The sequence below is a fragment of the Hemicordylus capensis genome, chromosome 2 (genome assembly GCF_027244095.1).
Source record: "Hemicordylus capensis ecotype Gifberg chromosome 2, rHemCap1.1.pri, whole genome shotgun sequence".
NCBI lineage: Eukaryota > Metazoa > Chordata > Lepidosauria > Squamata > Cordylidae > Hemicordylus > Hemicordylus capensis.
Window position 1 is genome coordinate 20,785,101 of NC_069658.1, and position 26,464 is coordinate 20,811,564.

General features: G+C 48.1%; 1 protein-coding gene across 4 annotated transcripts in view; it reads left to right on the forward strand.

Moving 5' to 3' along the window:
- The first annotated feature begins 2,335 nt into the window (after positions 1–2,335).
- Positions 2,336–26,464, forward strand: part of ONECUT2 (one cut homeobox 2) — a 96,800-nt gene continuing 72,671 nt past the window's right edge. The window contains exons 1-2 of one of the 4 annotated variants that reach the window (XM_053294892.1): positions 2,336–3,630; positions 13,226–13,299. In XM_053294892.1, the coding sequence (XP_053150867.1) occupies positions 2,427–3,630; positions 13,226–13,230 (1,209 nt within the window). In that variant the 5' untranslated portion in view covers positions 2,336–2,426 and the 3' untranslated portion in view covers positions 13,231–13,299. Of the gene's footprint in view, positions 3,631–4,140; positions 4,726–13,225; positions 13,300–26,464 lie in introns of those variants that run through there. The other 3 variants (XM_053294891.1, XM_053294890.1, XM_053294889.1) reach the window with 3 other exon arrangements.

Genomic DNA, 26,464 nt, shown 5'->3' on the forward strand with positions numbered 1-26,464 from the left:
TGCAGGATCCGCAAGCCAGTTAAGCAGGTTATTTCATTCCCACCCTCTCCTTTGGGAGTGAGTTCCAGTGAAACCAACGGCGCTTGCTTACAGGCCCGCCTAAACGCATTGGCCCAGATCCATCCAAAATGAAGTACCTTTAAGTCCCGTTGCTTAGAGATCTGGGCGCGTGATGAACTCGCCTAATGAACTCCAGTCAAGGGGAATTTTAACCAGAAGGGATCGTGGACATGGGCTGCGGTGTGGATTTCCATGCAATTTACTTCGAAGGAGGTGCTTGTGGGATCCTAGCCCAAGTGTGTTTGGAAGGGGTGTGTTTGGATAAGACTGCAATCCTTGCTACCCCCCCACCCACCCCAAAAAACACCCATCCCATAAGCAACCTAGAAATAAGTTCTATTTTGGATTGTAAATTCTTCGGGGCAGAGACACCTCTCTCTCTCTCTCTCTCTCTCTCTCTCTGAATTTACGCTATTCGCTTAAGCAGCATGCCTATTTGCCATGTACATTATCGTCATGGTAATGATAGCAGCCACCTCATTGGGACTCCCAAGGACGCGTATTTTAGGAGCGGGTCGGAATCCCCAGTCCCCCGCAGCCATTGGCATTCTCAGGAGAACGGCCGGTCATCTGGTTTGCAACGGCAAGTCTGCATATCCGGGGATCCCCGCCATAAATAGCACAGACATTATGCACGTTCACCCTGAGCTGTTTGTTGTTGTTCTAAGACAAACACCGAAGTCTACCTAGAAGGGCGCTGCAACCCGCCCGCCCGCCTCTCTCGCTCCCTCCGCTGCGATTATAAACACAGCCGCTAATGAGCCGAGCTGCTGCATAATGAAGCGAAGTTTTGCTAAGTTCGGCGGCCAGTTCCTTCCTTCCTTCCAGCTATCCAGAGGGAAGGCGGCAGGGTGTGCGTTTGGGTGCTGAGATATTCCCCACCTTCCAGAGGAATCGGCGAGGCAAGCGCTTCCTAACCAGCTCTAAGCTCCCTCTAAGAAACGGTAGATCTGCACATTAAAAGGACACCAACGTGAAATTTTTAAAAAGAATTGTATCTGGGTGCAAACAGAAAATCTGGGAGTGATGGGTAAGGCTTTGTTGGGAACTGAGTCTTGACTTCCACAGCCCTTGGATCGGGTGTAGCCAGGGAATGCAATGCAATGCACCCGATCCTGTACACGTATACTCGGGAGTAAACGCCACTGAACTCTATGAGAGTCACCCCAGATCAGCGCGCAGTGTAAGATTGCGGAGTGTGTGTGATATACATTCCTTAGTATTCAGTTTCAGGAAAATGCTACGATGGGGTGGGGGCGGTGAGGAGGCAAGCTCTCCATCCTTTTGAAGCAACTTGGCTAGCTGAGAGAGAGAATGGGGGGGGGGAGACACCCACATTTCCCAGTTCTGTTGCAGCTAGACTCCTGGAGAACTGGGCATTGCCACCTCTCTAGAGTCTCCATTCCCCACCTATATCAGGGATGCATTGGTACCCGGTTGTATCTTCTTCTCCTTTTTAAGTCTTTTTTTAAAAAGAGGTTTCCGGGCGTGGTTATGTCTCCCCACCCTCGGCATCTTGATCTGGGCAACCTCCCCCCCCCCCGCTTTCCCTTGTACAGGGCTGTTCCCTTTGTGCGTGGCGTGCGCCCTGGCTGTGCCTGGGCGAGGGCCGGCAGGCTGTGCCGCCAGCACCCCAGCAAGGCAGCAGGACGCTGCATCTTTAAATCCTCTCGTTCTCTCGCTCGCTCGCTCGCTTTCTGCCTCTCCTGGGCGTTTGATTCCAGTGCCTGGGAATCTTCAGGCAAGCTTGAAGCCTCCCGGCGCGGGCTCCTCCTCCCGGGCCCGGCCATTGGCCGAGCTCCTACAGCCCCCGAGCCGGCTGGCGCGAGGGGGCCCCTGAGTGGGCGGGCGGCCCGTCAATCGCTGCGGAGTGCCTGCCTTTTTTCCCGGGGCTGGGCTAGGTTGATGGGAGGCGGACGGCGGTCGCAACTCTGGACAGCTCCAGCTACCCAAACAGAAGACGTAAGAGCAGGAAAGGACTCGGACATGGAGAGGAGGCAGCAGCGGCGCTGGCCAGGGTGAGCGCGAGGGCTGGTGGCTTCCCTCCCCCCCCCTCGACTCCCCGATCTCTCTCTCTCTCCCCCTCCCCCCACCCGCACACGCCACACATTCACACGCGCACACACACAACTGAGAGGCCTTATAGCGACACCCCCCTCCCCCCCCAAAAGACAAGAGCCGGGAGGGGGGACGCGCATCCCTTGGGCAGCAGGAGAACCGCCACGGCCGGAGCTCTTCTTTCCCTCGCCGCCCTCCCCTCCCGCCCCCCCGCCCCCCCGCGCACCTGGAAGCCAGCCAGCCAGCCCGCCCGCCCGCCCCCCGGCCCCAGCAGCCCCGATCCCCCGCACGCCACCTCCATGGACTGAATGAAGACCGCCTGCACCTCCTATCGATGCCTAACCAAAGAGCTGGAGAGCTGCACCATGAACCCGGAGCTGACCATGGAGACCCTGGGCCCCTTGCACGGGCCCGCCAGCCATGAGCAGGAGCTGATGGGCAGCCCCAGCCCCCACCACCACCCGCCCAGCCGGAGCGCCGGCTCGCTCCGGGTGCACGCGCCGCCACCGCCGCCAGGCCCGCCGCCGCCTTCCCACCAGGAGCTGGCGGTGTCCGCCTCCTCGCGCTCGGCCATGGTGAGCAGCATGGCCTCCTTGCTGGACGGGGCAGGGGACTACCGGCCGGAGCTGTCCATCCCGCTGCACCACGCCATGAGCATGCCCTGCGACTCCTCGCCGCCCGGCATCGGCATGACCAGCACCTACACCACGCTGACGCCGCTGCAGCCGCTGCCGCCCATCTCCACCGTCTCGGACAAGTTCCACCACCCGCACGCCCACCACCACCACCACCCGCACCACCACCCGCACCCCGCGCACCCGCACGCCCACCCCCACCAGCGCCTCTCGGGCAACGTCAGCGGCAGCTTCACCCTCATGCGGGACGAGCGGGGGCTGCCGGGCATGAACAGCCTCTACAGCCCCTACAAGGAGATGCCGCCCGGCATGGGGCAGAGCCTCTCGCCCCTGGCGGGCGCCCCCCTGGGCAGCGGCCTGGGCTCCCTCCACAACAGCCAGCAGAGCCTCCACAACTACGGGCCGCCCTCGGGCCACGACAAGATGCTCAGCCCCAACTTCGACGCCCACACTGCCATGCTGGCCCGCGGGGAGCAGCACCTCTCCAGGGGCCTGGGCACCCCGCCGGCGCCCATGATGTCCCACCTCAACGGCATGCACCACCCCGGGCACGCGCAAGCCCACGGGCCCGTCTTGGCCTCCGGCCGGGAGAGACCCCCCTCTTCCTCGGGCACCCAGGTCAACAACTCCGGGCAGCTGGAAGAGATCAACACCAAAGAAGTGGCGCAGAGAATCACGGCGGAGCTGAAGCGCTACAGCATCCCCCAGGCGATCTTCGCCCAGAGGGTGCTGTGCCGTTCTCAGGGGACCCTTTCAGACCTTCTAAGGAACCCTAAACCTTGGAGTAAACTGAAATCGGGCCGGGAGACCTTCAGGAGGATGTGGAAATGGCTGCAGGAACCCGAGTTCCAGAGGATGTCGGCCTTAAGACTTGCTGGTGAGTCTCCCCCTCTTCCCCCTTCTCCTCTCTCCCCCGAAGTCGCCGGACCTCCAGGGAGACCCCCCCACGCCGTGGGCGAGAGGCAGCTCGGCTGGTCCGGGGGCGGGGGCGAGTGCCTGTGGGGTTCTTAGCGTCTTGGAGGTTGGGGAGGAAAGGGGCGACTTCCTGGTGAAGCGGTGGCCCTGCTCCCCCCTCGCCCCCGCCATGCCCGCGTTTGAACTTGGCTCTGTGGTCCGGAGATCCACACGTCCTGGTCTTTCGGTGGTGATGCTTGCAAGGCAATGCCGTGCTCCGGTGGTCCGCCGCCGCCGCCCCCTCCTTCTGAACCTGCCCTGCTCTGGGTTTGGGTCAGCCTTTCGGATGGTGCTTGAAGGCGGCGACTCGCCGATCAACAAGCCCCGAGGCTGAACCCTCCAGACAGGAATGGTCAAAACAAACACTGTCTTGGAGAGGGCTGCGTTGTATCGGCTGGTGGGTTGTGTCCGTGTGTGTCTCGTTCCCTCCCAGGAAACTTCCCTGATTGTGGAGAGGTTGGCTTCTCCCTGATTCACCTTTAGGATGTGGGAAAGGGAGCCTCAAGGCAGAGCTGGTCTACGTACCACACGGAATGTGAAGAGGAGAGACGGTGCCTCTGTGTGTGTGTTTTCTCAGCTGGGAGTCTTGGGTGCTTCGCTTTGACGGCTGAAAATGTTCACATAAGGTCGTTTCAATCTGTGATGCGAATTAACGTGTTTGCAAGATAAAATCGTGCGTGTGCAGTGCTGGAAACGTGTATTTCTCTCGCCCCCTCCACCCCCTTTTGTCCTGGGTGTGTGTTTCATTTTAAAGTCATCACCAGTGCAAATGGAAAATTAAAATTAGTGCACACACTACGGCGTGAAGAATGAGGCGCAGAGAATCTAAGAGACTAGATGAATGCGTCAGAAAGCTTCCAGGCTCTTTTGGAAAACGTGGTGGTGGGGGGTGGAGGAAAAACCGCGGGCGCTATTTTCTGCAGAACAGATTGGATATATCTGAAGCGGGCACGGAGGAAAGAACAATAAAATATATATATTTTATATTGGTATAGTGTTCTTTTGATGTGCCGAGTTGTTTGCGATCGCCCTCTAGTGGCAGGAAGGGGGAGTTATTCTAGCCCTCTATTGTTCTAAAGATGGTGAGACGTTTAGTCCTTTAACGTTTGTTATGCGTGCAATGAAAAATATTACAGTACGGATTGTTGACAAATAAATTATATTGAGAAAGGCCAGAGACGGAAATGTGTGTAGATGTTTTAGTTGATCGGCAATCTTTCTGCCATAATTATGCTTAATGGGGTAAATCTTAGGATAGCCCGAAGAGGAAGGGAAGATGGAAAACCCAGCAGATCTATTTATATATGTATGCATTGCAAGGGGGAAACGCTTGCACCGTTTTTGTTTGACCGTACACCTGATAAGAAAGACGCGTGGATAGCACGCTTTCATCGCTAGCCATCACAATGTCTTCGGCGCACCAAGATGTCAAACTGACCGTGTTGGTTTCTGGTACATGGAGATCTTTTGTTTCATTACTTCTTCCAGCTGAACATTTCTAGACAGATCCTGACATTCTCACACACCACCACAGAATGTTTACAAATGCATTTGAGAGAAGGAATCCCCCCTCTTTCTGACAATTGCCTCGTTCACCTGTAGTTTGATTGATTCTGGGCTGTAGCAATTAATCGTTGGCTGGTATTGATTAGTGGAGGGGAAAACTACACAGTAATACCTTTCGGAGAGAGGACTTTTCGCTTCCAAATCCTTCTCTCCCCCCCATCACACACACACCCCCATCAGCCTTCCTTGTGAATATCCCAGGGGGTCGGTTTTTCCTGGCGAGTTCAAATACAAGAGGGTGCTTTTCCTGGAGCGTCTGCAATGATTTATTATTAATTAGCATTCCTGCTCGCTTAATTATGAGCCAAGCCACTAGCTTGTAGAAAACTAATGCGAGAGAGAGGGTGTGTGTCTGTGTGTGTATTGTGCTATCCTGTAGTGTGACTGGGTGTGTGGTTAGATATCCTTTGTTCGTGTGTGTGTAATTGCACTTGTCACCCTTTCCCTAACAAGACAGTTTGGGAATCACCGAGCAGTCAGATATGAGCTTTTCTTCCTCCCCACACCCCTCCCCCTTCCCCTTCTCATTCGGTCTTAGTGATGATAATTAACGTGAGAAACATCTGAATTCGTCTATCGACCAGCCCTTCGCGTGGTGTTCCCCTTTTTAATAGCTAGGCTGTTTACGCTAATAAAACAAAGCGCTGGGAAGGAGGGGAGATTCTTCTGCTTGGCGTCGGCTAGGCTGGTGTTTCTACGGGCGAGCATATCCTTGTTACCATCCGGGGATGGGGGACCCAGGCGAGATTATTAATATTATTTTTTAAACGTTTGTTTGAGAGGACATTTCGGGGATCTGAGAAAAGCAAAAGCACGCAGAGACGTGGTGCTTCTTAGAGTACCGGTCCTCGATATACTCCTCTGGAAGTCAGACACAGGGATTGCGGTGGGGATACCCGCACATCAAGTGTGGAAGGATCTGGGGGGGGGGTATCCTTTTATTTCGCTGACTTTCAGAGCGGCCTCATCCCAAAAGCTGGGAGAGGAAGGAGGACAGAGGAAATAAGCCTTGCAAAGAAAATATTTGGTCATCTAAAAAAAAAAAATCAAAAAAATCTGGCTGGCTATAATGCAACCCGTCTCTATATTCTCTACACGAAAGTAAGACCTGTTGTCGTCAAGGGGGTTTCCTTCCAGCAACTGAGTTGCAGGTGGAGTTTCCAGCCGGTTAAACGGAAAAACTTGGGCATTTGTAAAATCCCTATTTAGCTAATTTCACCACCGCTTTCACTGGTGCGCCCCTTTCAAAAATGGCTTAGAAGCCAGCGCGCTCCCTGATTCGGCTTCGCAGCAGATCCAGGCTTCGGTTCAGCTTCGGGATGTGTTGTGGGTCCCGCGTTGCATTCGAATCTGCCTGCTTTGCAGCAAGTGGACTCTCAGGCGTTTCTCCTTGCTGCTTAAGCAGCCAATAATACCAAACGTACCTTTTTTTTGGGGGGGGGGACATTTGTGCCGTGAAAGTTGCTGGCTGGAGATAGGACCCGGTTTAGGGAGCGAATAGTATGGCCTCTAGGCAGTAGCTGTAAAGGCGGGGTGGGGTGGGGTGGGGGGTGAGAACAAAAGCTCTCTCGATGAATTATTAAAAGAAATCTCAGTGCTTTTGGAAAGCTGTGGGAGTCGAGAGGAATTGGGGAGGAGAGGGCTGAGCATTCCCCCCCCCCCCACACACACCCCAACTATTTGGATTGGACAGACGCAGAACCGACGTTTGGCAGGCAGCGGGAGAGAAGGGCAAAGAGGGGTTAATCCCATCAATCGTGGAGACGTTTGTTTATTTCCAAACAGAGGGGCGAAATAGCCACCTTTTTTGGTCTAGTCAATTTCACACTCGTAATCTGTGTTGTTAGAGGGAGAAGGTCTGGTCAATTTCCATGGCCCAGCTTGGGTGAGGAGGAAGGTGGCTTGGTTTCTGACTCCTTCACTCTTTCTCTCTCTCGAAGCTATTAAAAATTCATGTTCAACCCCCACAGGGGAAGATGGGCCGCTGTGCTGGGCTGATTTCTTTACATATTTAATGTCTATTTAGGCTGTTTGCCCGAGCAGAAATCTGCCGGCAAAAAGCGTCTATGGGTGTCATTTGAGGAGTTTTTCCTTGCAAAATTAAGCAAAGAGGAAAATAGTGCCTCCCATCTCTCTAGATCACAAACCCACAGACTTCTCGCTGCTTTTCTGATGCGGTGGCTTGTCCTTTAGTCCTCACCGAGCGCCCTGCCCTTGCCGGAAGAGCACGCCAGTTAATTGTTCTCACCTGCGATGAATGCCACTTATGCAAAAGGAGCCCCGCCGTCCTCGCCTTTAAATCGCCCCCCTTCCCCCCGCCGTCCCTAAAGGTAACGATTTTCAATTAGGGTGAGAAACATCACAAGTGGGGCGGGCGGAGGGGGGGAGATCGCCACAGTAACTCATGCACACCCGGAGAGCGACGAACCTCTCTGGATCCCCCAGCCGTGTCCATCCTTCCTTGCCCCGCTGCGTGCGGCGCTGATGGTTAAGCGACAACTTTCTCCCGCAGTTCTCTGCAACTGCTCATATTAGTGCTATTAGGGAGCCGTCATTTCGATTAGCGCGCCCGGCGTTCCTTAATTACCAACCCCTCCCCCGGCGCGGCATTTGACACCCTCCCCCATCTTCCTCTGACCAGAGACTCACAGCGCGGGCTGTTTTTTCTTCTCTTGTGGGTAGATCCGAATGCGCAAGGGAGGTTGCGCAATTCCAGAGCATTAAATGTGTGCCTAATTGGCACATCATCAGCACATGGGCAGGTTCCCACTCGGATCAATGCAGAGGCTTCTGTTTGCAGTAGGGATTCTGACCTCCTCCCCTCCCGCCCTTCTCATTCGCCCCTAGTTAACAGTTGCCCCGTCTTTGTTTTTCTTTAGCAATTCATTCTGTTTAGACTGCGATCCTAAGGACACTTGGGGGTCAGGGGGTCAAGAGTAGAGCTTTTCAGCGCCCCCCCCCCTTGTCCTTTGACTATTTCCACCCAAAGGAGTTTGGAATCTCGTGGCTAAAAGTCATGCCAATATCAAAGGAGTGATAGTATATACGGAGGTCACACGGGAAGAATTAACTGTGATCGGTTAATGGCGTATTAGGCACAATCTCGGCTACAATTAGCCACTTTCCTGTCCTAATACATGGTGAACATAGGAAGCTGCCTTCTACTGAGTCCAACCCTTGGTTCACCAACCTCCCTATTGTCTACACTGACTGGCAGCGGCTGCTCCAAGGTTCCAGGGAGGAGCCGTTCCCAGCCCTACTTGGAGGTGCTGCCAGGGACTGAACTTGGGACCTTCTGGGTGCAAAGCAGATCCTCTCCCACTGAGCTACAGCCCTGTCCCCATGCTTAAATCTCTCCCATTGGAATCAGTACAACGGACAGGATTGTGCCTGCCTTGGTTTATATTTGTTTCACCAGATAAGTGCATGCTTATGGAACTCTACAGGTGGCCATCTAAAGCACTATGGATAAGGAGATATAAGAATAATTTAGAATGCAACAGAAGAATAATGCAATAGACAGGTGTTAGTATAATGTAATCAGTCAATGAAATGCAATATAGGCCATAATCTACTGAGAACTTCTGTCAAAACCTTATTGAAATGAAGAGAGTGCTGCAAAAGAACCTTATAGTGTTCTTGCACACCCGTGTCTCATTTCAAAGGCACTTTTGGAGGAGAATCTCCCAATGGAATGTGTTCATAAATCTGGAGTAACGTTTCCAAAACCTTCTCTTAATACCTATTTATTATAACAAGAATGTTGCTCCAAGTTTTTATTTAAGCTGCCATCCACACACCACTGAAGTCAACCAAATGCTAATTATTTTTACTGGTTGTGAAGCACACATCCTTTTGTAAACCAGCCCATCCGTTATGTAATTTTAACCTATTTATGCCAATTTGTAAACATGCAAATTGCAATATGCAAATTTAACAAAGATATACAAATGTAACAAATAAACAAAATTCAGGTTGTAACCCTATGCACATTTACCTGGGAGTAAGCCACACTGAACATAGTGGGTCTTAAAACTGAGTAAACATGCATCAGATTGCACTGTGAGGCTGAAAAGTATCAAGAACCACGAAGTATCAACAAAGAACCACAATCTGACAGTGTTAAACACACTTGAGCTCGGTTAAATCCATAGTCTTAAACTTTGTAGACTGTGAACCAATGGGTATCATCCAGACTAATTTAGTCCTGGATAAGTCCAGGTGAAGTTAATGGGACTTAAGTTAGTCATAACTAACTTGTCTCATTGATTCCAGTGTGCTTAGTTATGATTAACTTAATCCGGATGCTACCCAATGTGTTTAGGATGAGAATACTACTATAATCTCAATATAGAAAGAATATAATAGCAGCAGTAACAACACAAGACGACTCCTACTACTTCACGACTGCAAATATTTATGTACCACTTCTCTACAAAAGTTCTCAAAGTGGTTAGCACAGAAAAATAAATAAGATGGTTCCCTTCTCCAAAAGGGCTCACACTTTTAAAATAAATGTAAGGTAGAAACCAGCAACAGCCACTGGAGGGATGCTGGGCTGAGTAGGGGCCGTTGCTCCCCACCTGGATCTGTGGATGTGCATTCTAAAACACTAGTCTGTTATTCTTATTTAATCCATAGCAATCTGTCATTGCAAGATGCAAATATAAATAATGAAAATATTATGAGAGAGAGAAATCTTGGAGCAATTTGTTTAGGAAAATGGATAAATACTCAAACATATATTAAAATCTGCATGCTCTTATGACAACATTATATGGTACATATTTGGAATATGAATGTGTATGTGTGTGTACACACACAGACACACCTTTTCACCTGGCTTTCTCCTGCCACACAAACCCTCTTGCTAACTGTGGTGTTCAGTTCTATTTTCTATATTTAAAACAGGATGTTAAAAATTATTTTTTCTTGGTTGTATCAATTGGTGCACATAACCGTTTTGAGTGCATAACTACATTTAAGAATAACACAGGGACATGTAGCCAGAAATTGGCTGGTTGACTCAAATAAAGAGGTGGATCTTCTTTCTCTTGCTTCTGAGCTCCCTTCTAGAGTCCTTTCCCAATCATGGCTCTACCTTCTAGAGTCTCTTCCCAATCTTCATCCTGCCCCAGAAAAATCTTTGTCTCTCAGGACTAGGGGTAGGCAACCCTGGTACTCCAGATGTTGTTGAACTACAACTACAACAATTTATTGTGGCTGAGGATGGTGGGAGTTGTAGTTCACCAACAACTGGGGTGCCAGGGGTGCCTACCCCTATTCTAGAGCTTGTATGAGGTTTTCCTCCCAGCCAGAATGACAACTGATGGTTCCCTCACAAAATTTGGACATAAAACTTCTGTGCCATCAGCCCAGCTCAGCCCAGTTCGTGTCAGAGGATTCATTGCTACACAAACAATAGTGGGATTTATAATAGTCCATAGCTTCTGCTATATTTCCATATCTTGTCACCCCCTTCTTTGCATAATGAGAGGGAGGGGGGCAATTGATTAGTTTATGAATCACCTGCTTTTTAATCAGTTTAATCACCTGCTTTCTACTCATGGCAGGCAGGCACCGCCTAGAGATGTACATAGGAATCTCTCTGTGAGTCTAGTCTTTTTCTTTGTCTATGAGGTAGCATTCTCCATCTTTTCCACTGGGAGAGTTTTCCTGATTTTTTTCTGGGTTATTAATGAATTTTCCCAGGATTTTGGATTTTTGTGGTAGTCTGGCCAAGGTCTGGAACCTACCTTCAAAAACAGCATTTCTATATTTTGTGCTTTGGTCTGGGAGTTTCATTTCAATCAGTGAGGCCCAAGAAGCTTTATATTTATAGATACAAGTGACCCTCATTTTCCACAGACTCCGTATCTGGGGTTTTGCATATCTGTTATTGGGACTTAGAGACCCAGTTTCATTGCCTGCAGGTAGAAAAATAAGCAAAATTCGCCTGTTGTTTTTGAGTGGCCGGAAATAACTTCTGATGTCATTAACAGCCACCATTTTCCAGCAGAGGGTCATTTTGTGGCTCTTTAATAATAATAATAATAATAATAATAATAATAATAATAATAATAATAATAATAAATAATTAATAATTCTTTGGCAAATATTCAAACATTTTGAAGGGCATTGCTGGAAACCTAAGCAAATTGTAAACCATCCTGAGCCATTTCGGAAGGGCGGTATAAAAATCAAATAAATAAATAAATATCAGGCGGTATAAAAATATGATAAATAAATAAATAGATTTAATTTAAATAACTTGCATATTACAAAAAAAAAAAATCAAAATATGTGTAATTTTGAAATCTTGAAGGAAGTGTGAAATGACTTACTGAAAGCTATCCATTATTTAATGGACAAGACATACTTTCTTTATCACTCCCTGATACAGTAACACTAGGAGTTCATTTACACAATTAAAAAAGGGGGGGGGGAACCCCTCGGTTCTACCTGGGTTTGGGAGCTGTGTGTTCTCCCAATTTTTGGATGTGTGGAAGCAAGGTAAGAGGAAACCCTGGGTAGGCATGATTGTGTGGAAGCAAGGGAGGAGGAAAAGCTTCCCTACCTTGCTTTCACACAACCCAATACTGGGAGCACACATAACTCGCAAACCCAGGTAGAACATAGTTTTTGATTGTGTAAATGACTTCACATTGTTATTGTTGTGTTGTTACATGTTGTTCTGGTGTGCTACAAACCAGAATAAAAACAACCTGGAAAACAATAAAGTGTGCCTTAACTCTTAGCCACATTGATTTTAAATTTGCTTTCACCAATACCCATGCTAACTGAGCAAAGAAACACCTAACTTTTGTGGTTTGGTCCGGGAGTTTCATGGCAAGCAGGCAGTGACTGAGTCAGTGAGGGCTTGTCTTTTGCAAGCATATGAACATCTTTTCTTGCTGTGACTCTTTCTAGCTTGATGAAGTCCAATTTCCCATGTTTGCCAATGGGAGGGTTTTCCTGCATTTCCGGGACATTAATGAATTTTTCTGGGCTTTTGGGTTTTTTATTAGTCTGGAATCTATCTGCGAAAACAGCATGTTTCTGTCTTTCATGGTTTGGTCTGGGATTTTCATTTGGCCTAGGCTTGCCTTCTGCAAGCATATTAACGTCTTTGCTCTCTGTGATTCTAGTCTTTTGCTATCTCTATGAAGTATCATTCCCCATGCTTTCCAATGGGAGAGTTTTCCCAGAATATCTGGGAAAGTAATGAATTTTTCTGGGGCTGGGAATTTTTTGGTAGGCCGGGCAAGTTCTGGATGGAAAGTCTTGGGGTAGCAAGCATGACTTGTCCCCTTCGCTAAGCAGGGTCTGCCCTGGTTGCATATGAATGGGAGACTTGTGTGAGCACTGTAAGATACTCCCCCAGTCTGCGTAGACAATACTGAGCTAGATGGACCTATGGTCTGACTCAATATATGGCAGCTTACTATGTTCCTACGTAGGGTAAAACTAAAGCGTGCTGTCAAGTTGGTGTCGACTCCTCTTGGTGCCCATAGAGCCCTGTGGTTGTCTTTGGTAGAATACAGGAGGGGTTTACCAATGCCTCCTCCCACGCAGTATGAGATGATGTTTTTCAGCATCTTCCTATATCGCTGCTGCCTGATATAGTACCAGTGGGGATTCGAACCGGCAACCTTCTGCTTGTTAGTCAAGCGTTTCCCCACTGTGCCACTTAAGGTGGCATGTTCCTATGTAACCAACCTGCAAAAACATCATGTTTCTATCTTTTGTGGTTTGGTTTGGAAGTTTCATGTCAGTGAGTCAGTCAGTGAGGCCTAAGGAGAGATACACATTAGAGATACACATGAATCTCTAATATATGCTGTAGCACACTATGACTATGACTATGCTGGAGCACACTACACATGTAAAATGTATAACAATTGGGAGGGGCCAAAGCTCCTTGGTAAGATATATGCTTTGTTTGCACACAGTTTGAGGATCTTGAGAGCAGATGATGGGGGGAAAGCCTGTTCCTGAGATCCAAAAGAGCTGCAATCAATCTCAGTCAACTGCTCTTTGACATATCAATGGTGAGATTCAGTGCAAGGAAGGTTCTTATGCTGATACAAAGAACTGTGGAACTGATAGCACTCCTATATCATCCATGATCATGCCAACCACACTGCACTAAATCTTATCTAATAATAATAATAATAATAATAATTTATTTTGTTATTATTACAAATATTTATATACCACTTTTCAATAAAAAGGTTCTTGAGGCAGTTTGCATAGAAAATTAAGATGGGGATATGCACTTCAGGCCATCCTAAAGTGCAAGGGAGTGTGGTCAGTGGGTCACACAGACCTCCCAGACTCAAATCCTGCTTCATCCGGGAGTTACCAGTCTGCATTGTTTCTGACTTGCCATCTGTAAAATGAGAATTAGGGATCTCTGTAAGAAGGATTTGTGTTTTGTGAGGACCAAGAAAAAGCTATTTTGTTTGTTTGATTTGGATCTCAACCTCCTTTGAATTAAAGCTAAATAGTTTGCCTTGTTCTAAATACATAGATTTATGAGGCTGAGTAAGGACTCCTTAGTCCTTGTATGTTATCACATTCTAAAATTAGTGCATGCATGATCCCTGCATGTACACTTTGATCCGGCCACATTTAAACCTCCATTGCTTTCAATGGGAAAGTTTAAGAAGGGGCATTCATGGATGTATATGCCGTGTATACTCAGAGCATTCAATACATACATAGGATTCTTGCAGTGCAAGAATCCTCCCAACAAGTAAACCCCACATTGTTTACTCCCAACAAGTAAACCCCACATTCTATAGGGCTTACTTTCTAACAAGTGATTTAGGATTGCAGCCATGTATACCTGCAGTTTTCTAGGTGGTGAGGTATGAAGTGGCCCATAATAGCTCCACAATTCTATGAATCCCTGAGCTCCCTGCAGCTCACTTCTAAGTAAACAACATGCATAAGAACAGGCAACCTGCATATTTTAAGATGTCACTCAGCAAAAGAGTGTAAAGTACTTTGACATTAGCCTTTGCTGGTCCTCAGGAGAGACCGGGAGAGCCCACCACCCTGATTTCAGCTGAAATTATTTCCAAGAGTGTATGCTTAAGATCTCTCTCTCTCTCTCTCTCTCTCTCTCTCTCTCTCTCTCTCTCTATATATATATATATATTTAAAAGCAATCTGCATAATTATGAACACCACGATGACGGCGAATATTTATATGTCACTTTCCAGTGAAAAATAAATAAATAAGATGGTCCCTCCCTGTCCCAAAAGGGCTTGCAGACCAAAAGGGAATATAACATGGACAGCAGCAGCAACCGCTGGGAGAATGCTGCTGTGTCGAGGCTGGAGAGGGACAATTGCTCTCCACCGGCTAAATGTAAGAGAATCACCACTATAAAAGGTGCCTCTTTGCTCAGTGAGCCAGGCACACCTCTGCACCGAATAATTCCCTGCTTAGTCCGTTCCTGCCTTGAACTGCAGCAACTGTAGGGGCAATGTGCTCATCTGCACATCGTTTTTACATGACCTCACCCCTTCTTAAGCAACATGCCTGATTTTCAGCTTGTGTTCCTGCTCTGGTTCTTTTGAATTCACCTGCACCCCACTGAATGGATACTAGAGATTGTTGTTGGCACATACAGGTATCAGAGTAACATGGGATGTGAGTGGGGGAAGAACCACCTTACTGGCTTTTCTGCTGGGAAGTTGCTGGGTGGTGTTGGGGGCGGGGGCACTTAAGAAATGTGCTTATTTCAGAGAGTTCTTGTTACACACAAGAGGCATTAAAACCTCAGGGACAGACAATCTGATTCTTAAAGTTGTGCCGTCAAGCTGATGTCGTCGACTCCTGGCGCCCACAGAGCCCTGTGGTTATCTTTGGTAGAATACAGGAGGGGTTTACCATTGCCTCTCCCCATGCAGTATGAGATGATGCCTTTCAGCGTCTTCCTATATAGACGATGCCTTTCAGCCTCTTCCCATATCGCTGCTGCCCAATGTAGGAGTTTCCCATAATCTGGGAAACATACCTGCGTGGATTCAAACCGGCAACCTCTTGCTCCACAGGCAAGTTACTTCCCTGCTGCGAGGATGTCCAAGAGGACAGAGGATGTCACAGCAGGTCCTCCCTCCCAATATAAGTTGCTGTAAACCTTGTGGTTGCAACTACATCCATATATCCTTCTTGGGCTGGCAGCTGAAAAAGTGTGATGATCATTCTTGGGAGGCCTGATTTGGCCCAGGGGGCTGCCAGTGACTGAGCCTTCAGGTTTCCCCAAAAGTAATGATGATTATACCACACTTCCTGTTCCCCATAAAGTATTGCCTGTGTTTGCAAAAGATCCATGTGCTTCTTCTAAGGCGTTTTTGTGTCTGATGCTCTCTTGTTCACTGGGCCTTTGACCCTCAAATGATTGGGTTAGTTAATTAGTTATTTCACCTTTATGTGGCATTTATACACATAACATAGCTGTCCAAAATATAATAATAGTTCAGTTTTTGAAAGTAGCAGCAGATGAAGATGGTAACTCTTGTCTTGCTATGTTTCCCTCCTCCTCCTCCTCCTCCTCCTCCTCCTCCTCCTCCTCAGCAGTTGGTTCTGCAGCTTCCATGAGTAGGGAGGAGCTAATTCAGGGGTGAGAAACAGCAGAGGCTCTTCAGCTGTTGCTGGACTACAACTCCCATCACCCCAGCTACAATTACTTGCGGCTGGGGGTGATGGGAATTGTAGTCCACCAATAGTTGGAAAGCCTTTGATTGGTCACCCCGGGCCAGTCCATCATGAAAAGGGTTGTGTTATGAACATATGCGGCTGTTTCTCAGCTTCAGTCTAACCCCATCTGCAGCATGGGAGTGGTAATAATACTGGCTTACCTTAGAGAGTTATTGAAAGGGCAATTAAAAGGCAACCTAGGTGGAATTATTTGGGTACTTAGGGAAAGCGATGTACTAAATGCAGAACCTGACCACCAAGTGACGTACTTTTGAGGCAGGATGCCTTTGAGCACCAGTTGCAGGGGAGTAACGGCAGGAGAGAGGGCATGCCCTCACCTCTTGCCTGTGGGCTCCCCAGAGGCATCTGGTGGGCCACTGTGTGGAACGGGATGCTGGACTAGATGGGCCATGGGCCTGATCCAGCAGGGCTGTTCTTATGTTCAGTAACTTCATGCACACCTGCTCTAGGCATATTTATTTTACTTTAATGGTATTTACTATTACTATTATGTAGGTACCCTTTTCAACAATAAAAGTTCTCAAAGTGGTTTACAAGGGGGTGGGGAGATGGTTCCCTGCCCCCAAAGTATTCACAGTCTAAAGCAGGGGTAATAAATTGTAGCTGGGGATGATGGGGGTTGTAGTTCATCAACATCTGGAGTATCGCAAGTGGGAAAACTCTGGTCTAACGGAACAGGCAACTACACCAGCAACAGCCACTTGAAGCACACTGTGCTGGGGATGAAAAGGGCCATTTGGTCCCCCAGGGCCTTTTGGCCATGCCCGGAGGACAAAGTCCTCTGGCAGCTCCCCTGCCCCACCCCCCGGCTTCACAATCATGCGTGGAAAGCATGCATGTACCCCAAGCCACGCCCCCTGCATCTGATGTCATACACAAGGGGGGCAGGGCCAATGCTGAGGTCAGGCGCCATCAGAGCTTCCCTTCTCTGGTCAGTGGTTCCCGGAATCACTAACTGGGGAAGGGAAGCTCTGCCGGGCTCCACCCCCTTGCATCTGACATCATATGCAGGGGGCGGGACCACTTCCTGAGAGAGGGTCCATTCAGATGCATTTGGAATGTGATGCATTTTGTTGCATTTGAGCACTTTGTTTGCCAGCTGGGTGCAGGAGGGGGCAAGGGGGGACCCTAGCCAAGGGCGAGGGTGTGCCTTGGCAGCCCCCCCAGACCCTGGTGGCTGGGGGGATGATTGTCCCCCCTTGCTCCACGGTCCCTATGCCCCTGGCTCTCCCCCTGCTAAATATGAGAATCACCACTTTGAAACTATTTGTCCAGTTAGCAGCGATTTGCTCCTCCTAAATTCAAACAAACATGCCCCCGACTAGGCTGCGAGGTGATCGATTTCAGCTGCAGTTGCTAAACTTCCAGGGAAATCTAGGGAACTTTAAATGGCTAAACGCTTCAGCTTTAGCAGGGCCCTTCTTCTGTCTGTCCCACTGAATTCAGTAGGAATTACATCCCAACAACAGACATGTAGAGAATGGGGCTTCACGTGTCCCGCTCATTTTAGTGGGAGATGTTGGGCAGCATGTTTCACACTCTTATTGCAATCAGTGGAACGAAGGGAGCTTCTGGCAGAGGAGTTTAATCTGGGACTGTCACCCTCGGCTCACTCTTTATGAAGAGTTCAGTCCTCAACCAGCTGTTGGCTACCCGTATTCTCCCTGCACTCAAATCACACCATTACTAATGCAGAAAATCTAATTTTTTTTTGCGGGGGGGTATTTTTATTTTACATTTTATATCCCACCCGCTCTTCCTCCAAGGAGCCCAGAGCGGTGTACTACATACTTAGGTTTCTCCTCACAACACCCCTGTGAACTAGGTTAGGCTGAGAGAGAAGTGATTGGCCCAGAGTCACCCAGCAAGAATCATGGCTGAATCCAGCACTCTAACCACTACACCATGCTGGTTTGACACTGGTTCAGCAATGCAATGACTCCTGGCGCATCTCCAGATAGACTGGGGGGGGCTGTCCACTGTGTCCCCCAAACACTTAAAATCTATGGGTGCACAGAAGGAACCTTGTAAATCCACACGTGGCTGAAAATGGGGAATCAAGGACTGGCTGGGGCTAGAGCAGGAGTGGGCAAACTGGGCCCTGCAGCTGTTGTGGAACTCCCAGGGCCAGCCACCCGGGGTTCCCTCTAAGCTGGATTCCCAGATGTTGCTGACTACCATAATCCCCAAGCAAAAGCCATTGCAACTGGGGATGCTGGGCACTGTAGTCAACAATATCTGGGAATCCCTGTTAGAGGGAACACGGCCAGTCACAACAAAGAGTGGCTGGGAATGGTGGGTCTTGTTTGCCAGGTTTGCCCACCCCAGGCGACAAGGAGCACGTCAGCAAGCAGATGATGGGCTGCCATCCTGGCCGCATTTACTTGGGGCGTGAGCCTCATCCAGCACAGAAGAGGATTTGCTTACCAGTGAACATGCATGGGGTTGCTGTATAAATGGACGGAACCAGAAGTTCCCAGGCTTGGCTCCTCAGCTGTTGTAGGAATACAACTCCCATCATCCCCAGCCACACTAGCTGAAAGGATGATGGGAGTTGTAGTCTTACAGCAGAGGTGGGGTCGGCAACTTTGGCTCTGCAGCTGCTGTCGAACTTAAACTCCCATCATTCCCAGCCACAGGCCGGGTATGATGGGAGTTGTAGTTCGACAACAGCTGGAGAGTCAAGGTTGCCTCCCTCTGCCCTAAGCTCCTTCGGACGCAAGTCAGGGACTGAAGCCGCCTTCTACGAAGCTGTGCGTGGCTGTCGGCGCGTATGATCATCCCCTCGCATTGCGCCAAAATATTGGTGTGGCGCTGGGCGGCGTGGCCGAGGGTGATCTTGCAATATATTAAACAGATATAAATCGGGCCAGCGATGCCGCCGTCTTTGGCACAGGCCGGTCGCGGGGGGGGGGGGATCCAGCGCTCTGCCGGGGTGGGGGCGGGCAAGGCAGAGAGAGGCCCCCCGCGGCTAGCCCACCCCCCTCCCCGCTTCCCCCTCCCCCTCGATTTGTTTCTATTTATTCTCGTCTGCCTCCGCGCCCCTGTGGTTGTGTCACTTTCTCAAGCCGAGGTGTATATGGAGGCGGATCGATGCTGATAATGTTGCGAAGATTAAAAGCGCATTAATGCTGGCAACAGCAACAGAGGAACGCGCGCGCCCAAGCGCCCATTGATCGGCAGCGGAGCATCCGAGCCGGCGCCTTTCCAGGAACCGCGAGCCGATGATGGCGCTCGCCTTTCCCATCAGCGGCTCCCACCCCCCACCGCTCTCTCGTCTGGTCTGGGTGGGCTTCTTGTCTGGAGGGCCTGCCCGTCCGCCCCCGCCAGCCCCTCTCGGGGCATCGCCTCGCCGCGGCCTCCTTCCTTCCCCGAAGTCGAAGCTCCACGCAGCTTCTGTTCTGGCCTCTCGCTCAGCTGCAAGTGGGGTCGAGCAGCTGCGCCAATGGCAGATTCCTGTTCGAGGGAAACTGCCGCTGGGGAGTGGGGCGGTGACGATTTTCGTCTGGACCAGAAGCTGGCGGCAAGGGTCAACACGCGCGCTGCAGTTCCGGTTCGGATCGGGCCCTGCCGTGCGCAGCTCCGGTTGAAAACACGCTCCGAGAGAGATGGTGAGACCGTAAGGTCTTGAGCGTCAGGCCCAGAGAGACCCTTGAGGCCGATCTGCAGTCCAGGTCGACCAAAGCGGTTGCGTTCACACACAGAGCAAAGCGACCCTTCCAAGATTCGAATTAACTCCCAGTTTGGGATTGGAAGTCAATCTGATTAGTGCAAATTTATGCAAAGTAACTACTCCCCGCTTTGCACTGAATGCGAATTACTCTCTAGTAAACGCGGGTCGGATATTTCAGCCTTGCTATTTTTCAAGTGGATGTGTTTAGGCTTGGGAGATGGACAGTCCAGCAACTTTATTCTATCTACGCCACTAGTCCTTTTGAAACTGGGAGAACTAACATTGCCATAAATCCTTTGGTTCCAGTGGATCACAGCAATAATTTGAAAGAAGTAAATGTAAATTGAAATCAATATAATGTCCATATATGGTCTGTTTGGGAGGTCATTATTCATCTCACATTGAACCCCATTCCCTTGGAAATTGGTCCCACTCAATTTATTTTCAAAATTTCCTATGCTTACAATTGAAAAAAAGATTGTTGTTTGGTTTGTGGATCACACACTTCAATATAGAGCAGCTAAAGTCCCGGTGCTTTAGGCTGCAGTCCTGTGAACACAGGAGAATAGGTCCTGCTGCATCTAATGGGCTTTACTTCTGAGTAAGCATGCCTAGGATTGAGCCATTTATGGATTGTGAGTGGGTGGGACTCAAAAATGATAGAATCTGTAAGTACAGAGGCCTTATTTCCCTGCTATTACACCTTACCCCAAACAGGTGACCCCAAACAGGTCACCTTGGGATGCAGAAATAGGAGTTTCCAACTTTGGGTGATAGGAACATAGGAAGCTACCATATACTGAGTCAGACCCTTGGTCCATCTAGCTCAGTATTGTCTACACAGACTGACAGTGGCTTCTCCGGGGTTGCAGGCAGGAATCTCAGCTCTTTCTTGGAGAAGCCAGGGAGGGAACCTGGAACCTTCAGATGCTCTTCACAGAGCGGCTCCATCCCTTAAGGGGAATATCTTACAGCTCTCACACATCAAGTCTCCCTTTCATATGCAAGGGACAAGTCATGCTTGCTACAACAAGACCAGCTCTCTTCTCAGAGGGTCCTCAGATGTTGGACTACAAACCCCTTCATCCCCACTCTTTAACCAATGTGGCTGGCGATGTTGGGAGTTACAGTCCAACACCTTATGCAAGGAGAGCTGGTCTTGTGGTAGCAAGCATGACTTGTCCCCTTAGCTAAGCAGCGTCCACCCTGGTTGCATTTGAATGGGAGACTAGAAGCATGAGCACTGTAAGATATTCCCTTCAGGGGATGGAGCCACTCTGGGAAGAGCATCTAGGTTCCAAGTTTCCTCCTTGGCAGCATCTCCAAGATAGGGCTGAGAGAGATTCCTGCCTGCAACCCTGGAGAAGCCTCTGCCAGTCTGTGTACACAATACTGAGCTAAATGAACCAATGGTCTGACTCAGTATATGGCAGCTTCTTGTGTTCCTATGTTCCTACATCTGGGGACCCAAGATTGAGTCTGTGCTTAATAATTTCATTCTTTGCATCATTTAGTGTGGCCCAATCCAGTTAAGCCCATTGCCAGTAGATGATCTAGCTGGCTTTTCTGCAGCCCATATCCATTACCTAGTAAATGTGAAAGCCCTAGATTTGGAACCAGCTATGTACTGCTGAAGCCAGAGTAATTTCCAAGGCTACAGGCCTATGCACAAAATGTGAGACGACGTATCTGCTAAATTCAGAATTGTGCCTTCTGAGTGTTGCCTCTTGCATATTTCCTGTCATTACTGCCGTCTGGTGTTCTGTTTGGCAATTTAATGGAGCCACAGATAGAGGAAGACCTATATCTTCTGGGCAGTGAATCAGAGAGGTCAAAGGCCCTTAAAGAAAGCAAAGCTGGGGAAGATGGGAGTTGTGGTCCACAGCATCTGAGGACCCAGAGTTGGGGAGCCCTGTTATGCAGGATTCAAGAGCTGCTGCCCAGAATAATCTTGCACGGACCCAGAGAACAGTGATGTTGTGCAGATCTCATCTGAGGAATGTATCCCATCATGCTCTGTGAAATTGCAGAGGGATGCAATTGGCAATGCCCTGCAAACTGATAATTCCGGAGCAAACTATTTGGATGGCTTGTGGCACTTAGAGCGGACTTTTAAAGGTGCACTTACTAAGGAACAGTTGTTCCTGAGGGCAGGACTAGAACCAATGATTAAAATGGCAAGGGAGTGGATTGCCCGCTTGACAAGATCATCGGAGGGGGTTCTGCTCCATGTGTCGACAATGAGGGAGGCCTGGCTGTTGTGCACACAGGACAGGGCCTTCTTGGTTATTGCCCCCAGACTTTGGAATGCCCTACCAGTGGGCACCCATTCCTCAGCCTCCATCACAGTCTTTAGAAAGCTAGGGAAATCTTGGTGCCCTACCAAGGCTTTTAGATGAGTGGGGTTTTTTTTGTTGTTGCTGCTGCTACTTTGTATGTTATGGTTACATTGTGTATGTTTTTAAACTTTTGATTAGATTTGCATTTCTATATCCCATCTTAATATTTTTATTGTGTAATTTTTATAGTCTTATATTGTTTTAAATATTTTGTAAGCCGCCTCGGGATTGTTTTAATGAAAGGCGGTATGCAAATTTAACAATCCATCAATAAAATTTAGGCTAGACATTCGGATGAATTTCCTAACTTGTAAGGGTTGTTAAGAGTCTGCTTTGTGCAGTGGTTCGCTCCTGACATTTGAGGACTTCCCCCCTCATATTGCTGAACCACCTCCCATGATCAAACCTACTAAGCAATCTCTCACTCCAAAAGTGTCTTTCATCCCCACCAAAAATCTTAAGTGGGGCGTTCCTCTTCAAATTTCCCTGTGACTGCACCCTTGGTGGGCTCTTCTTTGCTGGATTTTTTCAAGCAGAGGCTGGATAGATGTCAGCAATGCTGTAGTAGTTTCTTGCACTTAGTGGTGGTGGTGGTGGGGCAGTGGTGGGGGTTGGGAGTCGGACTAGATCTGCAAGGTCCCATCCAGCTCTGACATCCTATGATTCTATGAGTGAATTCAGTAGGATTTACTTCTGAGTAGACCTGCTTAGGCTTGCATTGCGCATGCTCTCTTTGAATCTGTGAATAAATGCCATCATGAGAGGCTGAAAATGAAGGGGGAGAAACCCCATCAGGAAAGATCCTTTTCTTCTCCAATGCAGCAAAATCTATTCATTATGCCTATCTGGGCAGTGTTGTGTTTTGTTTAGAAACAACAACAACAAACCTACATGCAATATTTCTCCATTCTAATGGGCACATAAGAAGCTGCAGTTAGACTAGAGATTTATTTTGCTATAAGTACATAGCTAAAATTCTTGGCTCTTAGAGGCTCATTTGACTAGTACATTCCTGTTAATAGGTTCTCTGCTCAGCATTATAGTCTGCTCTTTTGCGGGCGGCGGGGAGGTGAGGTGTGAGAAGCGCTATGTGCTGATGCTCATGCATTTCTATATTTTATACATTAAACATTCTTAACCTTTTAAATTAAAGGTTAAGAATGTTTAATGTATGTTTAATGTTTAACTACATTTTTAACCATTTGTATTTATTTATTTATTTTTAAATTTATATCCCGCTCTTCCTATAGCCCAGAGTTATATTTGGAGCACATGGTTATATTTATGCTCACAACAACCCTGTGAGGCAGGTTAGGCTGAGAGGTAAGCGACTGGCCCAGAGTCACTCAGTGAATTTTGTGGCTGAATGGGGAATTTGAACGCGGGTCTCCCCAAACCTAGTCCAACACGCTAACCACTACTTGTACCTAGGAACCCCACAGATCCTCCAGCATTACCCATGGAACCTCATTCCATTTCTATACTCTCTTTTCAGAAGGCTCCAGTAAACATGAGAGAGAAAGAAAAAAGAGAGGATCATTGTTTTCAAGAACTTTATTCTGGTTCACCAGGAAGCAAATTCAATTCAATGCTGCAACGGTTTTTCCATGGGCCATCTGGACCTACCCCATTGACCCCCAAGGGTAGGGGTGGCCTAAAGTATTGCGGTGCTTGAATGCTGCCTAGCCCCACAACCCTGTGGAGAGGGAAGCTGCCTTTTAAAAGAGACTTTTGCAAGTGGCACAGAAGACTGGGGAGGTGGAGGGAAGGCTGCCAACACCCTCCTCTTCTCTCCTTATGCTCCTTGCATGATTTGGAAGGAGTGTGAGGAAAGGCACCCCTTGCAGAGTCTATGGCCAGATCGGTCCCAAAGAGCTGCTCCAAAGGCAGCAGCAGGAGGCATTTTACCGCCCTGTTGGCACCCCAGTAATCCACTGTCTGAGGCAACTGCCTCAGCGGGCCTCATGAAAGGGCCTGCCCAGAGGGTTCAGGGTCTACAGATTAAAAATCCCTGTTATTGTTGGAATTTTCCCATAGACATTGTCTCAGTTATTTGTATGGGGCATGCTTCTTTAATTTGCATGTCTCTGTGTACTGGCTTGGGGGTGGAGTCACAGTGTTTGTCTGTCTGCTCCTTACTTGCTGCCTTGAATTCAAACTGAAAGGTTCTCCCTCTCTCTGCTTGCAAGACTGTTAGTGTGTTTATTGTTTTCTTAGCCTATGTTTTAATTAGTAATAATACATATCAAACTTGTGTTTCTCATTTAAAGTTGGCTCCCTGGATAATCACGTATACACGATAAGTAATTACTCTGCAACATTGGGTTATGGGCCCAGTCGAGAAGCAATAAGTTGTGAGATAACAAAGAATTGGTAGGCAATAAAGCTGGACAAGAGGACTATTTTTGCATCTGTGGGGATGCATCCCACTGTTGAATTGCTTAATGAAACAAACATCTTCAGACTGAGTGAAGATGTTGCTGAATATGCTTGGATTATCTTTTGTTCTGAGGAACCAAGACCAACAGAGAACGAAGAGAAATGAGAATGGGATTCTGAAAACAAGCAAGCCATGGGACACATACCTCTGACTGTAAGTGATCAGTTAATCTATCATATAGAAGACAAAAATACAGCAAGAGAGATGTGGGAAAGATTGTAGGAGGTATTTCAACAAAGAACCATGAATAGTCAAGTTTCAGGGACGCACCTCAGTAATTTGGGCACCTGGACCGCCCAGCCGCGAGCCCCGCCCCCATGCGAGGCCCCTTGAAACTTCTTTTTGGAGGCCCATCGCTAAACCTCCATAGTTTTTAAAAATTATTATAGTCACTGCGCCACCAAACCTCTGTTTTTTTAATTATACTGCGCGCCCCACCAAACCTCCATTTTTTTTAAAAAATCATTATTACCGCGGCCAAGGGGTGGCTGCCAGGGAGAATGGAGCAGTCCTTTTCCCCTCTTCCCCCTCCCTCAGCAACAGTGGGGACCTGAGCAACATTGGGTCAGTCCAGGCCAGCATGTTTTGCCAACTGCGAGGCACGCCTGTGCAGTTGAGATCGTTGCACGCCTGTGATGTCCTGGCCTTGCAATAATCTCTTAACTTCACAGGTGTGCCTCGCAGTTGGCAAAACACGCTGGCCTGAACAGATAGGCCCAGCGTCGCTCCAGCCCCTGCCGGAGGAGGGGGGAGAAGGGAAGACTGCTCCACTCCCTGTTGGCAGCCATAATAATAATTTAAAAACCCACAGACATTTGGCGGGGCAGGCATGAAGTGGCTTCCAGAGGCCCCCAGCCCCAGCCATTTGGAGGCCCCCCTGGACCTTGGAGGACCGGACCAAGTCCCCAAGGTCTGGGGGTTAGAGCGCCTCTGACTGCAGTTGTGTAATAAAAGATTTAGAGAGGGAGAGTCTGCAAGGGCACACATGTTTGTTTTTGCAAGTACTGAGAGAGCTGGAATTGCTGGAGATAAATACGCATGAACCAACAAAAATTAGACTTTTGCTTAATACATTGCCTAAAGAATATGAAAGTATCATCAAATATCAAATTGAAAGAAAATGTGACCTTGGAATCTGTGCAAGAATGCTTGAAAGAATTTGATTTAAGAAAGAAAACAGAAAGGATGGAATTAGTTAAAAATCAAGCCTACAAAGTTGCTGATGGAAGGTTATGTCTTACATGCGGAAGCACCTTGCATTTAAGGAATGCATATCCTAATAAAAGGCAAGGAAATTATTCTCAACAGAGAAAAGGGAATAAATAGGACTAAATTCCATAAAAGCTGACTTTCTGACAAACAAATTTGCCTATGCAAATATGAAAGTACTGCTGAGAATAATGGGAAATTATGCATTGCAAGAGAAATCATTTGCAGGATTGATGCAAGTCAAAGTAGAAACAAAATATATTTTGATAGTGGAGCTACTTAACATTACTTCAATAATTTGTAAGATTTTTAAGATAAACATGGAATATAAAAGTCCTATATACTTTGCTAATGGGCAGGAAATGTTTGCAGAAGGAAAATTTAGTCTTATTCCCTTTTATCTGATGATTTGATTTACACTGATATTTGTAGGCCCTTCCCAGTAAAGATACCAGGAAAGAATCTCCATTTCCTGACTTTCATAGATGATTTTTCTTGCTATATTTACACTTACCTACTCAAAGAGAAAAATGAGGTGTTGCTAAAACTTAAAGAATATGTGACTAGAGTGAGCAACAAGTTTGGAAGAAAACCTAAGGCTTTGCATGCTGATAATGGTGGGGAATATACTGGGAAAGATATTGAGCAATATTTAAAAGAACAAGGAATTACACATGAGAGAACAATACATTATACTCCAGAGCAACAGGGAGCGGCAGAGAGAGAGAGAGAGAACTTTGATTGAAATGTCTAGAAGTATATTTCTTGACTCAGGTCTGGAAAACAAATACTGGG